This window comes from Nothoprocta perdicaria, unplaced genomic scaffold (genome assembly GCF_003342845.1).
Source record: "Nothoprocta perdicaria isolate Ctin4 unplaced genomic scaffold, notPer1 scaffold_97, whole genome shotgun sequence".
Taxonomy (NCBI): domain Eukaryota; kingdom Metazoa; phylum Chordata; class Aves; order Tinamiformes; family Tinamidae; genus Nothoprocta; species Nothoprocta perdicaria.
Genome location: NW_020456276.1, coordinates 727,831 through 743,467, shown reverse-complemented (window position 1 = coordinate 743,467; position 15,637 = coordinate 727,831). Strand labels below are relative to the sequence as shown.

The following is a 15,637-nucleotide window of genomic DNA, read 5'->3' as shown; positions in this document are numbered from 1 at the left end:
GGAGCAGGTGAAGGTGCTGGAGGTGACGGAGGGTGAGTGCGGGCCGGGCCGGGCGGGCGGTGGCGGCGCCTCCTCCTCCTCCTCGCCAGGGCCCGCGGCGCGGGGCTCGGCCCGGGGGCAGCGGGGCCCGGCGCCGCGCTCACAACTTGCGGTGTCAACGTGGGGGGCAGCGGGAGTCCCCCGGCTCTGCCCCCCCACCCCCCCACGCGGGGTTATCGCCCGGTCCCCTGTGGGGTCCCCCCGCGCGTCGCGGGCTCCGGGGTCCCCTCCCGCGGGGGGGCTCACGGCGGGGAGAGGCCGGGTCGGCGCCAGGGCGAGGCTGCCGGGCCGAGCCAGGAGGGAGCCGCGCGCAGCGCTCCCGCCGCGGGGTCCGTGCGGGGAGGCCGGGGCGATGCCGCCGCTCGGCCCCGCTCCCCACGGCCCCGTCCCGCCCCGGGGATGCGTCCGAAGCAGCCTCAAGGAGCCTGGGCGCCGCGTGCGTGGACCGCTTCTGGGAGGGGGTGTTTTAGCAGGGCTCTGGMGAGACCTTGTCCTTCCCATCCCCTGCCCGGCGCTCCCACGGCAGAGCTGCTGGCACTGGTTGCGCGGGGGACACAGGCTCGAGCCTGCCTGGTTTGTGACTTCTAAAGATAATGCTTGAAAGAGCAGGTGCCTCTCACTGTTCCTGTGTGCGCTGGACCTTCTCATGGTCGCGCTAAGCTAGTACACATGCTTCCTTTAAGGCGACCCTYCACTTAAACTGTCATTGATGGCTGCGTTTCATTTCACAGAGGCTCCAGTTTTAGGACCCATCCCATAGGAGTGGAATTGTAGAAGCCACTGGGAAATTTCAGGTAGCCTTTGGTTACAGGACCCGGGCTCCCAAGAGGGAGATGTTGCAGCCCCCGGTCCCGAGCTGTGTATTAGTGTCTCCTCTCCATGTGGGAACTGCAGGATTTTTTCTCTTTCAAGTGGGAAAAGTGTTTTTTGAACTACTTTCAAGTTCTCTTGCTCCAAAGCTTTGGTTCAGAAATGCTGTCAAAGGAACAACGGTTACTGGAGGCTGAAATCAGTGATTAGGTGGCATTGCAAGAGTGGGAGTCTGGAAGTGCTGGGAGGCTCATTGCCCCGTAGGGCTCTTGCCTTGCATAGCTACTGCATGCTTTTCAGTGGTAGCTTTTCTTTTGATTAGTCYAAATATTGGCACAAGAAATCAAGCCCTGGTTTTCTCTAGTGGTTTGAATAGCAGTTAAATTTCATTAATTTCCTTTTTTTTCTCCAATTTCTTGATGTTAGATGTCACTAAGGTCCCCCTGAGAGCCCAGAATCTTTGCGGGGAGGAAAAGGWTTAAGTAAAATGGGCACAAACTGAAATGAGAGAGGTTCAGGGTTCAATCTGGATATGAAGAGCATTATTTTTCCACTATGAAGACCGTTGCACTTCGGAGCAAATTGTGAAGAGATGTTCTGCGGTTTCCATCCTTGGAGGTATTTGGATCCTGACGAAAAAGCTTTGAGCATCCTGTTCTGATCCTTCTGACCCTGCTCTGGTGAGATTGGACAAGAGACCTTCTAAGTCATCCTGCCTTAGTCGAGGAGTCGAGGATATGTGTGGTTGTTGTGGCAGAGTCAAGGTATGTTTAATAGAAGAGCTGTTGGAAGGAGCGGTGGGATTGTCAGAAAGCTTCAAGAAAATTCCCTTTCTGAAACTTTAGGAAGAAACTGAAGAGCTGTGGACAGGCCTTGAATTAGTAATCGATTAAAAGTCTGTGTACAAGCCTTGGTGGAAGTGACTGATGATCTTTGCGCTGGAGGGAGGTAGTTATGGTCCCACGTGAAGCTGTGCTAGGGTCTGTTCCATGTGTCCCCCAAGGTTGTGGAGAACAGCGAGCTGCAGTGCAACCAACGCGCTGTTCGGGGTGGTGGAAGGGACAAGAGCTGYGGGTGATCCCGCAGGAGCGAGGGGCGGCGCGTGCCAGCGCTGAGCGCGGGTCAGTGTTCATAAATGCAGATTAATGCTTGGGGAGGAGAAGGCAGCCCAAGTGAAACCTAAGAAGTAATGCGCTGTCCTGTCACCACCTGGAGAAGAGATGTCACGGGGACTGCAGGGAATCTCCTGAAACGGTCCATTCTCTGCTCCACAAGGTGAATGCAGGGRTAGGAAGGGAATGGAGAAGAAAGCCTGGCATAAATTCCTTGTGCATCTGCACTCTGAGGGCAGCTGTATTCCTTCCTGCCTTGCTGCTTTCAGAAGGTATAMAGCCAAGGAGTAAAAATGCAGCACCGAGATGTGGGTCAGAGATAAAACGTAGCTGCGTGAAGCAGCTTGCTGCAGGGGCTGGCAGGGGCCAGGAGGTGAATGGGAAGATCCAAGGCTGGTGAGTGGGAAGGTCCAAGCAGRGGTGAGCCCCCAAGGGAGGATAACCTGTGTGGACAAATCTTTAATTTGATTCAATGCAGCTGCTTTTGAGGAAAGAAGGACACTAAGTAGGACGTGGTGGCAGTTTTTTCCTGATACGTCGCAGCCTCTTCAAAATGCCTCTCCAGTGACRGGATCTCTTCGCTGTTTCTGCATCTTGTGTCTGCTGATCCTCTGTACAAGCTGTAAGGCAGAAAGGGGAAGAAGCCCTACCTAACTAAACCAGATTGGGAGTTAAAGACAAGTTAATGCGGGTCCCTGGAAAGATTCAAGTTCATCTGGTGCCCTATGGAGGTGAAGAGAAGTATCATCCCGGCTTGTTCTGGGAAAGCAGGGGAAATGACAGCTCCAGTTGTGGGGTGGTGCAGCTGCACATGCCCCTGATCCAGCTCAATGCAGCTATCTGCTTCCACCTGCTTAAGTGGGAATACTGTTTCCATCCTCTCTTTATCCGTTTTGTCTATTTAACTTAAGCTCTTCATACACCACCTCCTATGGYGTGTGTATATGTACAGTGCAACGTGACTCTTGGAGACCATTCTCTGACATCTAAAAGTAAAGGTCTCTTTCTGCAGCAATTACTGTCCTGGAAATGGTTTGGATTCTAARTATTCTCCAAGAATACCGGAACTTTAATGCCAACTTTGTATATGTTTGAAAAACACTTGCAACTGAGGCTGATGCTATAGCTCTATAATTGTGAAGGTCTTTGTCCTCCCTTCCCTTTTTTAAGGTAACAAATTTGAGTTTTGCAGTGACTCTGAGTCACTTGTTGGCTCCGACTTGTTGGCTTTTGAGCCATAAGAGTGTGCTGGTGATGTGCCACCGGCCTACCTAGTTATGCCTACCTAGGTTGTGTATTTCTATTTCTCTTTCCCCTTTTGGAAGGGAGGGAATGTATTTATATGTCTGYCTGTAGCTTGGCTGTGCTCGATGGAAGCTAATTCTGTGAAGAAGCAGGRATTCTGCACTGTTCACACGTGTGCCCTCCCTCCATACTCTGGTAGATGGTCTCTTGGCTGTGTCTTGAATTACAGTGGGATGAGTGATGGGCAGAATCCTGTGCATGGGTAGCTGCAATGGAACCCTTAGCCAGGAGTCCTAGGAGGGAATCAAACCAGGAAACACTCTCCTTGGGACAGAAAACTTGGTTATTCACAGCAGCAAATGTCGTTGCTTTTCCCGTGAAATGCTGTCAGTATGTTGAACATCCTAGAAATGTTGTGATGAGAGCTCTCAAGTGAGACACCCGAGGCCAGTTTGAAGAAGTTTTTTTTTCCCCCTCTTTGCTGAGAAACAAGGAAGATGTAGTTGTGGCTTTCAAGGATTTTCTGAAAAATAAGTGAATGCTTTTGTTGGAGCAGTCGTTCAGGGTCATGATTGCTAATGGAGTTCTTCAAAGAAACTGTTCAAGAAAAGTTCAAATTCAGGTAGCAAATAAGAATTATTGCTGAATGTTAAGATTCTTACCCACTATTTCTTTCTAGTAACTACAGACTTTCTTCTCTTGCTGTCTGCAAGTGCCCTGTGTCTTCTGCCTTGCTCTAGCTTGTTATCTGACCCTTCTTTGAGCAGGAGGTTGGACAAGATGACCTCCTTTCAACCTCAGTTAGCCTACAAGGATGCCAATGAGCACTGGTCTAAAGGAAAATACAGTATGTGATTGTGTTGTTATAGACTGTGAGGTGCAAGGGATGGGTGGGTGTAAAGGGAGGCTGATTTCTGACCATTTTGAGGTTCTTAGTCTCGTTTTGATGACCTCAACATTGTTTTAGTTTGGAGTGCTGGTTGTCATGCAGGGTGGATTGACCTAGGTTGGTTGTGATGACGCCCATGGCCTGCTCTTCAGCCAGTGCTACCCTTGTCTCCCCAGCAGAGACAACGAGAGGATCCTGGAGCTGCCCGTGAACCATTCATGTGGTGGTCATACCGAACTGAACTTAAATGGTGGTGGCTCTGGAGAGCACTGATGCACTACAAAGTCCTGCTTTCCTCCTTGCTTGTTTAATAACTTTATTTGGTCTGAGCTGCCTTCAGTCCTCAGAAAAGTTGTGGCTGGAGAACTAGTAGGTTGTGTCATCTGGTTATGCAGTAGGTGAAGTTGGGTCGTGAAGGAGTTGTGTTTGGGAGCAGAACTTCATTAGCGTCTCATTAATGGAGAGGAGAAGCGGAGCAGGGATGAAGTATATTTGTTAAATGACTCGTGTATCCTGTTTCTTCGATACTGATGATCTTTTGCTTTACAAACTTTATTTGGAAGACTTGATATTTGTGGCGTGTCGGCAATAAAAAAGGCAAAAAGAAGTGCTTAGGAAGAGAAAATTTATAACCATGTTTACAAAGTACTCCAATATATTATTAAGGGATTTTTTTAATGCATTTTTGCCAGGGTTGTTTAAGCACGTTTACTCCTATTGCTGTGAGTGAGATTGGGCTAGATAATTCTAGATATGCCCTAAGTTTAAAACTTTCCACATGCATTTCTTCCATTTCTTCAGTGGACTAGCCTCATAAATGAAATCTTTATTCCCAAGACATCAGCTACCCAGAACTTAAATGTTGGAATATAAGCAAATTTGTCAAGACATGTGGATTTACTGTAGTGGAACAGCTGCTCTTTTCATCGTTTTTCTTTATTTCCTGTATTCAACCACTGGATTTGGCAAACACGTTTTATTTTTACCTTTGCCACGGAACTTGCTCTATAATTAAAAGGAACTTGTGTTTTTATTTTTTCCTCCGGATAAAACTCTTTAGGTTCCCGTGACCCTAAATCCTGGAGCTGGTGGCCGGATGGGCCTCTTGGGTGCTGGTGTGTGAGACACCAGTGTGGTGCTCGCATGGGAAAGGCCTTGGTGTGTCCTGAGCTGTCCTTGGGGGTGTTTCASCACGACTTCGTTGTTGGTTCCAAGYGACTCTGTGGGCGAATGGAGGTCGTCTTGGACGGAGATGCTSTCCAAGAACCSTCCTAGGGACTCTCTTCTGCATCTTTTCCATGGGTCCCTAGGGACTTGTCTGGTGCTGGTAGGCTGTATATGGATATTTGAATAAAAAATAAATGGAGTTTTTGCAGAGAACCTGGGAGACTTGATGCTCATGATTCATTTGAGAAGCTCTGCTTTGAAATTGTCTTCTCCTTCCCACGTATGACTCATTCGGTTGAAATTATGTCTTTCTCCAAAATCTTGATTAATTTTGCTATGTGGGAATATGAATCGATACCAGCATTTCTTCTTTTTTTTTCTCTTTAGAATTTGGTGTTCATTTAGCAGAACTGACTGTAGATCCACAGGGAGCTCTGGCCATCCGTCAGGTGAGTTTTGCTGAAGCTGTAGGAAGAAGTTACCCGAGATGTGCGTTGGGTTTGTGCAGTATCCCCTCGTGCTTGCAGAGGAGATGCTGGAGATTGTTTCCCACTATTGCTTCTCCCTTTTTCTTTATTTTGGCACTAAGGACAGTGTCACCCTGGGAAAAGACACATAGGAGCTTTCCTAGGTGGATGCTGGGCATTGACAAGCAGAGATGTGGCCCCCTTTGCAATGACTTTCTTCTCTTTGACTCTTTTTTCTCTCTCCCTCAAAGTCTTTCTTCTTTTGAAATGAAGATTTAGACTCTATATTTCTTTAGTTACAAGCAAATCATGGCCTTTAACGTGTGCTCTTAGAGGTTTAGGAGAAAAAAGCTGCCTTTTTGTGTCAGTGCTGGGTGGGCCATCCTTGCTCAACCAGTGGCTCTCAGCTCGTCTTTCTCCTGCAGCAGCTTTTTGTCCATTTAACAAAGAATTYTGCGTTTTTGGCAAGCCCTGTGGCCCCCTATATGCAGCCAGTTTGGGTTGGGAGGCTGAGCAGACAGGTCAGGGGTGATGCTTGCTGCCTTGCAAGATTCCTTACGGATTTGTGACCTCTCTTCCAATGCAGTTAGCGTCCGTCATTTTGAAACAATATGTGGAAACTCACTGGTGTTCTCAGTCGGAAAAATTTAGACCTCCAGAGACCACGGAAAGGGTAAGGTTTGCCTTTGTTTTGTTTTGTCTGCTTGGAGACATTTTATCCAGAGAATAYTAATTTTGTGGTTGATTTAAAAGGTGTCATTATCTTCTTCATCAATAGCTCTTGTGTATAATGAGAGTTTAATAGTTTCAGATAAGTTTTTTTTATTTCCCATTGTGAAACTCTGCCTTTGCTTGCTTAAAATCACACTAGACTTCAGAAGCTTGGGCTGATTTCTTTTTAAAAATGAGCCATAATRTTTCTGCTGTAGGAAAGGTGCTTTGCAGACTTTTTTTTTTCAGATTGGGATTTGAAGGCTATTTTCCCATGACAGATTTCAAGTTAAAAATTTGCTCTGTTCAATGGAAGTATTTCTTAGTAGGAAATAATGGCCAAAGATTCCAGCTCTACCACTTTGGCTCTTGATCACAGCATCTTTTCATTGTCTAAAGTAGATCTTGTGAATTAAGCCCCAGATGTGCTCTGGCTGGTTTATTTTTTTTGCCTTTCTCCTATCCCTTCAGGGTTGGTGTCTAGTTCTCATTTACTAAAATCTTCAAGAGTAAGCAAACACTGGGAATTATCTCAGCTGAGTCTGGATGTCTCCCRTGTAGCTCTTTACACCTTATCTAATTGCAGCTGTGACCTTGGAGAGGCTMTTTACTCTGCTTGGCTGAATGTTTTATATGGGAAGAGTGATGCATTACAAAAACCATGGAGCTTTTCTTAGTAAATTAAGGGTGTTCAAAATTACACATTTTGAGGACTTGCGGATGTAAAATTAATATTGAATCTGTGTTGGAATAGTCATATGTATAAAAGCAGTTTTTAATGGTGACGTTTCATGTCATTGGGAATCTTTTTTTGATAAGGAATGTTGCTCTCTACAGGCAAAAATTGCTATTAGGGAACTTCTGCCCAACGGGCTGAGAGAATCCATCAGCAAGGTGCGCTCCAGCGTTGCCTACGCGGTGTCGGCGATAGCCCATTGGGACTGGCCTGAGGCCTGGCCTGAGCTTTTCAACCTCTTGATGGAGATGCTGGTTAGTGGGGATGTGAACGCCGTGCACGGAGCCATGCGGGTGCTTACAGGTGTGTGTACACAGGAGCTTTGCAAGGGTGATAGGGGAAGTGCCTTAGGTTTTTTGTTACTCTGGAGCTGTCATTTACACTAGAAAAGGAAGAAAGTGGGATTGGCTTCTTGGATTTGGGTTGGTCCCAACCCGTGCTTTTTGATCACTGCTGAATTCCATTGCATGATAGATGGCATGAAAACCAAGGAAGAAGTGATGATGTCAGATTAGATGCTGTAGGTTATGGTTCATTTTAACATCTTGTTTTCTACACTGTTGAAATTCTGCGTGTTTTTCTCCTGGCTTTCAGTGGTTGCCATAGGTAGGCCACACTGAACAACTATCTAGTCAAGTATGAAACGACGTGTTTTTAATGTGGCTAGTGTTATCCGAAGATCAGATTGTCTCTGTTGCTATTGCCCATAGATTTRTTTCCTTCATAGTAACTTCCCATGTTTTCCCATTTTCTAGAGTTTACTCGGGAAGTGACAGACACACAGATGCCGCTCGTTGCGCCCGTTATTCTTCCAGAGATGTACAAAATTTTTACCATGGCAGAGGTATGGTATTTGTTATTGAGATTAGGGAGAATCTTTCTTCTACTCTCTCTCATTTCTGTGATTCCACAGAATTGTTAAAACAAAAACAAACAAAATGAATCAAAATAAAGTTAAAATAAATAGAAATAAAAGTATCTTGTGTTTCTGATGCATTTGTATTTTTTTCTAGGTGTATGGTATACGCACAAGGTCACGTGCAGTGGAGATTTTTACCACCTGTGCCCATATGATCTGTAACATGGAGGAAYTGGAAAAGGCAAGAGTTTACCTTACCCTACAACATTCATTGAATTCAAACTGAGTGGAGGGCAATGAAAATTAAATGTTGTAGACTTTGGTACTCCATAAATGATAATTCTGCGGTAGATGGTCTAATTAAATATGTGCAAAAAGGTCAGGTCCCTCCTTCTTGTGCACATCTTGATGCTATGACTTGGTCTTTCTGAACAGGTCTTCTTTTAACATCTCAGCTCAGAACATGTCACTGTGAGGAAGAGTTAATGTATCATCTCGTTATAGGAATCTGTTGTACCCATCACACATGACAGCCAGAAGCTATGTCCTAAAATACTTGCTAGACCTTGGCAGTCTGGGTTGTGCTGGGCAGCTTTCTGGCCCTTGGGTTAGGTGTTGCTTACAAGGTCCTCTTTTTTAATCGATTGCTTTAGCATTTATGTCAGCAATGTTCTTGAGCAGGCAATGGGGAAAAATATAGAAGAGTCAATTAAGGAAAAAAAAAAATCACTAAACAATTAAGCGGCCTTAAATGCTTATGGGTCCCCTGTCTAGCTCTGAAGAGGTGAAGGTGGCTTTTTTCATGTGGCATCTGACAAGTAAATTTCTCAACTCTCTCCAGACACTAAAGAGCCATTTTTTAACTTTAGGGAGTTGGGGTGGAGAGGGACAAGTCTCTTAATTTTAAGTCTGTGCTGAGGGCATGTATCTACTCTTCCTGTTTGCGTGTGAATTCAGTGCAGTGTTTCAGTTCTTTAGCAGAAGGTCTAGTAGTTGCACGGTATCTCTGCTGCTTTGAGCAAGTCACCTRGGTGGTAATACGATGAAAATGATACTGGGTTCCAAAAAAGACAGCATGTAGTAGACTCTCCACTGCCTTATTCTGGATGAATGTGTCTTTTGGCCTGTATGCAAAACTGTTTCTGGCTTTTCCTAACTCAAATTTCAATAAATAATCCTTGTATAAAGCATTAAGTTGATATTTCATAGGTGGGTTAAGCATGCAACTTAGCTGTTTTATATATGGACTTATGATGAATAGTCTCAGTAAACATATTTTTGTCCGCTACTAATTGCTGTGCCAAACATGGCTTATGAAGTGCTGTAATGTCTGGAAAAAAACAGTAGAAAATAAAATTTGGGGAGTTGCAGTAGTTCTCAGACTGGTGATACTCAGGTCACAAAGAGCTTGTTTGGCTTTGGGGAGGATGGCTGAGTCTCTCCAGRCCGGATTACTTGAATCTCTATGTAGAGCGATATCCAAAGCTGGCATTTCGTGTGATGTTGCAACATTCTACAATTCGTGTTGGCCTCAGCTTTGTTTTGCTGCAGCAAAGTGTAGTTCTCTGCTTCTAGTGCTTCACTTGTCCCGTGTGTGAGATTATCCATTTTTGTATCTAGAATTCACCTGTGCTTGCATTGACTGTTACCAGGGTGCGGCCAAAGTCCTGATTTTTCCTGTGGTGCAGCAGTTCACGGAGGCGTTTGTTCAGGCCCTGCAAATGCCCGATGGGCCTACGTCGGACAGTGGATTTAAGATGGAGGTCTTGAAGGTAAGTCGGTTAAGACTGTCTCCATAAAGAAATGATTTAATATCAACAYGCAGTCAGCTGGAACAGCTATGCTGGAAGAGAGCGACGTGAGCGCATGTCATCTTACTAGCTGTGTTGAGTTCCAAAGTTTGTTGGCTTTCAGTGCCACACAACACTGAAATAAATCATTCTGTACTGAAGATATTTGTGATGAGATCCATAGGGATATCTTTGTCACTTGCTGATCTAAGGCGTTTTAGATATGTCTTCTCTGGACACAGTACTTGGTAGTTTAGTATCTGTCTTCTAAAGATGAAGCGGAAGAGAAATTTTAAAAGCTGCTTTTAAAGATTTTTAGGTGTTTTTCCAGAACTTGCTTGCTCGTTATTATGTAATTATCTCTGCAAATTAAAGATCAAGGATCCTTGTGTTCTTCTATTTCCTTACAAAGGAAAGAAGATTGGATTGCAGAGCGTGACCCCTGCATCAGTTCATGTAGCCAAATGGCTGCGACAGAGAGTGCTGGTGTAGGTCAGGTCTTCTTTTTCAACAGCTAGGAAAATACCAGAGTTCTGGTGTGGGTTATCTGCAACATAGGAAAGAAAATGAAAAGAGCTTCAAAACATGAGTTGAGAAACAATCCTCTGCGTAATAAGTGAAGGATCTGGAAGACTTGACCTGTAGTGTTGGCTTATGGAGATGGCACCTGAGGCCCGTTCAGGCGTGTTTCCTGGGAGAAAAGGTTACCGAGGTGTAACTGAAGACCAGCCTTGGACACTGTTCACAGTGACTAGCACCATCACCATGTGCATCCATGCTGGGAGGTGCAGGAGGATGCTAGCATAGCATAAGTTTTCACTTTARCTGTAGACCAGCTCTTCTGTAAATGTTACATCCATGTAATCTGCAGCAAGCTGAAGCTTTTTTTTTTATTATCTATTTAACTGTCATTACTTAAACTGGAGCTCTTTGTCATCTGTGTGGAACACCGAGTACGTAGCAATAGTCTTCTGAAAGATGTCAGAGGCTTGGCAGATATTTGAGGAGCAGTGATCATGTTCTTGCTTACTACCTTCGTTGTAGGCGCCTGCTTTTGGACACCGCTTGGTAGCAGCACAGTGCAGGAAAGGATGTTGGTCTGAATGCACTGTTTGTATGCTGTATGATGCTTAAATCCACTTGATTTTTGTTGCCTTTACCATTAAATTTAGGACACCTCATGGTGACAAGTGGCATTTGGGAGCAGTTGAGCATTCTGCCTGTTGGCTGGAGGCAAGTTGCGTTTCCTTCCCTCGGAGCTCCTAATCTAATCGTAGCRGTTCTCTAAAGAAAAATATTCAGGTGAAAGACCCCAAAATTGCATTCCCTTCCAGGAAGGTGTATTTCRTAATCATTGCAACAGAAGCGAGAGGCCTCCTGGGGTTTATTTAAGCCAGTTCCCCAGATGAGGTCATTGCAGGCCCCATTGTAATGCTGATGCAATGGGCGAGGGTGTCACGAAGATTTTTTTGACAGTAAATTTTCAACCAGATGTGAACCCAGCTCCTTTTTATGTCTTAATGGAGTGCTGGGGGCAGCAAATGACAGGAAGATGTATAGATACAGATATTTTTTTCTTCTCTTCTGTCTCTTCAGAGAACCATTTTCCRATGTGAACAGATTTCTCAGTGGAAATCAGAAGAAGCCCTGATCTAAAATGAGTTGTAATATTTTTACATGGGACTATGTTGAAAGCCTTTCTGAGTCATACTGGAGCATATGCATCTGCCTGATGCGCTCGGACAGCTTCCCCGTTGAAGAAAGTAATCCGGTTGAATCCCATTGTAGTGAACCACTGCTTATGAATTCATTCCAGAATCTTTCCAAGTGTAGCCACAAGTCTAGAACAAGTTATCAGCACTCAGTGCCTTTAAGCTTTGTAGGAGATGGGAGACTTGGAGGGCTGATGGCCTCCCTTGCCTGACCTACAATATCTGAGCCAGCGTGATCTCTGCCGCAGCAGCTGGCTCCATCGTTCCTGGCTCTCTGCTTTGGAGGACACTAGCAATTAGGGTAATTTATGTACTTGTGACACATACCACAGTCAAGGAGAACTGCAGCAGCAAAGATCTGACCTGGCTGGTTGGGCTTTTGATTGCTTTTCAAGCATGATAGGAGCACCCTGTCAGGCACGCTTAAGGCAATGGTAGCTCTTTAAACCTCGTCCTTAAAAGGGGCTTGCGAGGAGACCGTGTGTCTGGAGCTTTAATCGTGACTTTGGTTTATCCCATGATGAGGTTTCTCACAGGCTTCGAAGCAAGGCCCTCAAGCCTTCATGACTTTTCAGCATGTTTAAGAAAATGTTTGATCTGTCTTGGTTTTGCAGTAACGAAAAACTCATTCAATTCTAGTTGTAGACTGTAGAAAATTTAAGGTAACTGACTTTTTAACAAGTCAGTTCCTGGTGCGTTAGCTGTCATCCTTTTCCTCTGTATGTTAATGCTTGCTGTAGTGATATCACAGAATCACAGAATGGTTGAGGTTAGAAGGGACCTCTAGAGATCATCTAGTCCAGCCCCCTGCTCCAACAGGGACACCCAGAGCACGGGGCACCCGGTCACATCCAGGTGGGTTTGGAAGATCTCCAGAGAAGGAGCCTCTACAACCCGCCCTGGCAGCCTATTCCAGGGCTCTGGCACCCTCACAGTGAAGTTCTTCCTCACATGGAAATGGAACACATATAGGTCAAATTACAAATATTTCAAGTACATTACAGATCAGTTTCTTGATTTTTAACCCAAAAAATACATTGAACCATGAAAACTGGAAACAGAATACGCTAGTGTAATTCATTGTCTTGTTTGGTAATTTAGCATGAATTGAATTGATCTCTCCAAGACTGAATGAATTGCAAGTAAATGGATTTTTGAGTCCTAATGTTGTTAAACAAGCCATTACTGATTGCTTTGGGAGGAAATATTGTGATTAAACATGACAGCTAATAGAGTTAAGGTGGATTTCATGACATGGACACAAAGCTATGATATGTTTAGTATGCAGCAGTTGCATCAGAAGTAGCAATTAACCATCAGTCTGAAATATTTCAGAGCCTTACTGCTTTGCTCACGTATGAAATCTGCTCTTTGGACAGTTACACATAGCATGTTTATGTTTATATACATATATATATATATATACACACACACACTTCTATTACTTCTGTTTGATTCTAGCTATGAAAATCAATTAATGTTGTCCTTATGTGAAAGGCTAGGTGGTATCCAGTGTCTTAAGAGTAAGTTTATTTAGCTTGTGAGCAAAGGACACTTGCACTCTTACTCGATGTTTGGCTTGAACGTGCTCTCCACGTGCTCAGTAGTGCACATTTTTAAGCAATTTATCCACGAATTTGGAGATTCCTTCCCTATGGTGTGCTGGATGCTGCCTAAAGCCCTAAGCTGGAACACCAAAAGGCTTTGACAGAGCTGTTGAAAGGGCTTTGGGGAAGTTCTGAGCATTTAGGTGAAACATGGTCGGATGTTGGCTTGCAGRATGGCTGGAGGGAGCGAAGAAGTTGTTTTACTGCTTCCCCAGTGGTGGTTTTAAATGAACCTGTGCAGTGACTCAGGCTCTAAGTAGAGATGCAGCCATTTACTGTTAAACTTAGCCTTTGAACATCTTGCTTRGGAAGCAGCTTGACTTTGCCCTAAAGAAGGATGAATGTGGATCTTGTGGAGTGGTCCATGCGGGTTGACAGAGGAGGATGTCTGGAAAGCAATTGTTGCAGCTCCAGCAAGTAGAGAGAAGCAAAAAGAGAGGCCAGAATTGAAGTACAACATTATCAGGAGAGTGCTTCTTTGCTGATGACTTGCTCTGTAGAAAAACGGGGAGCTTGCAGATGGCTTCTTTTCTTGCTCGACCTGCAGAGCTATTCCCAAGCTCTGCTRCCACCCCAGCTCTGCTTCCCCCTCGTTTGCACGGTCGGGTTGGTGTACGGCTTAGGAGGAATTTGCAGGGGCATTCATAAGCGGTGGCATGGCAAACAAGCCTCTTTAGCTGCTATTTTGGCTGTCACTGGCATGTTGAATTTGCATCATCCCTGCAAAGGGATAGGTAATTCCTATCCTTGGCCAGCACCTTTAGAAAGTAAAGTTTTTATTTTCCAGAGACGAGTTCTGTCAGCAGTAAAGGAGAGAAAGAGGAGGAGGACTTTCTTTTCTCCATTGCAGCAAGATACTGCGGTGTCTCAGCTAGTCATGAAAGTGCAGCCAGTGATGAGAGGGTTTTGTGGTGGTGTTTTGCTTCCAACTGATGCTTTTTTTCTTTTTTTTTTTTTTTCTTTCTCTCCAGGCTGTGACAGCATTAGTAAAAAACTACCCGAAGCACATGGTTTCCTCRATGCAGCAGATCCTGCCCATCGTTTGGAATACCCTTACAGAAAGCGCTGCCTTATATCCTTTGCAGTGAGTGGTTTAAACTGGAATAGAAGGGCACAAACTCTGCTGTTTCCCATACACAGGAACTAACCATGGCTAAAGAGCACTGCGTGGAGAGTAATGCGTGTCACAGTAACAGAATGGGAACCTGTTGTATACCTTCAATGGATATTTCTGTTACTTCTAGGCTCAAGAGTGTTTCTTTTTTGCTTAAAAGTCTTCTATGATCATTAACATGAACACTTGTATTATCCTGGCTTTAAATTATATATAATTAATTCAAAGGTAGCTTGTGTTAGCTCAAAGGTAGCTTTTGTTAGCTTTTTAAAGGTAGTATTGGAATACCAAGCTGTCTTGCAGCTTTTTCTGATTTCTTTTTTTTGGTATAAACACCAGAAATGTGTTACAATAACAGCATGAAGTTGGACAGATTATTTTCTGTGCAATTTAATCAGAGTTGCTGATTACCCAGAGATACAGATCTCTGCGTTTCATAACAAGGTACAACATAATCTTTCAATTCTGAATTGTGCTTTATACTGGATGGTATGTTCTTGTAGCTTAAACATGGTAATGGAAGCTATAAAATTAGCATTAGTTGGACATCATCAGACATCAGATTGGAGGTGGGAGTAGATCCTTACGCTCAGGCAGCAGCTTCATTTTCTCATGGAAAGAAGGAGTTTGAGTGAATCTCTTGTCACGAAGTGAAGCTTTGGTTTGCCCTTCTTGAAGGGTGTAGTGTCAATGAATCAAGTAATCTCTAAAGGATATACTGAAGTACATTCAGTGTTCTCTGAAGCTCAGCAATGGCCAGAATTGGAGAGTCCTGCAATGTGTCTTCCACTTGAAATACTGTTGTAAAGTAAAAATTTCTAAAGAAAATGGCAGGAATTTGAACATTTTCAAGATAAATTTCTAAACTGATGCAGCTGTCTAGAAATGTCTGGTTTTACTTAACTGCATCTACTTATGTGAGAACAGAAGTAAATTACACAGAAGAGGTGGAGGACCCTGTGGATTCGGATGGTAAGAACTTGTCAAACTGCACTTTTGACTCCTGTTGTAAATAGGAGTGGTAGGGAAGCTTATCTAGATACTAATGTTATCAAAACAGAAACACTGTAGGAATTCATACTTAATAGTACATTTATGGTGCTAGTACAGCATTCCTCACTTTTTTTTGCATGTTTCATGCGACTGTGATCATTGGAGCTGTTAAACTTTACAGTTTCTAACAAATCAGAGAGTTCTGCAACAATCTTGAGGTGAGAGTAATGGGATGAAATAAAGCTGAACAGGTTTTAGGTTGGGCTTAATCCATTTACATGAGGAGTGTGTGATGATGGGAAGAAGACAGAAGGGGTTGAGAGAAGAAATACCACCCTCTCTGACATGCTAACAGTTTATAGTTATATTTGACACTTATTTATGCC

The 15,637-nt window shown here is 44.3% G+C and overlaps 1 protein-coding gene across 1 annotated transcript in view; it reads left to right on the top strand.

Annotated features, from left to right (window-relative positions):
- The first annotated feature begins 6 nt into the window (after window positions 1-6).
- The window catches only part of IPO9 (importin 9), a 28,488-nt gene continuing 12,857 nt past the window's right edge, over window positions 7-15,637 (top strand). The window contains exons 1-9 of the mRNA XM_026053145.1: window positions 7-32; window positions 5,650-5,711; window positions 6,316-6,402; window positions 7,278-7,479; window positions 7,932-8,020; window positions 8,190-8,276; window positions 9,688-9,807; window positions 14,116-14,216; window positions 15,172-15,230. Of these exons, the coding sequence (XP_025908930.1) occupies window positions 7,419-7,479; window positions 7,932-8,020; window positions 8,190-8,276; window positions 9,688-9,807; window positions 14,116-14,216; window positions 15,172-15,230 (517 nt within the window). The 5' untranslated portion in view covers window positions 7-32; window positions 5,650-5,711; window positions 6,316-6,402; window positions 7,278-7,418. The remainder of the gene's footprint in view (window positions 33-5,649; window positions 5,712-6,315; window positions 6,403-7,277; window positions 7,480-7,931; window positions 8,021-8,189; window positions 8,277-9,687; window positions 9,808-14,115; window positions 14,217-15,171; window positions 15,231-15,637) is intronic.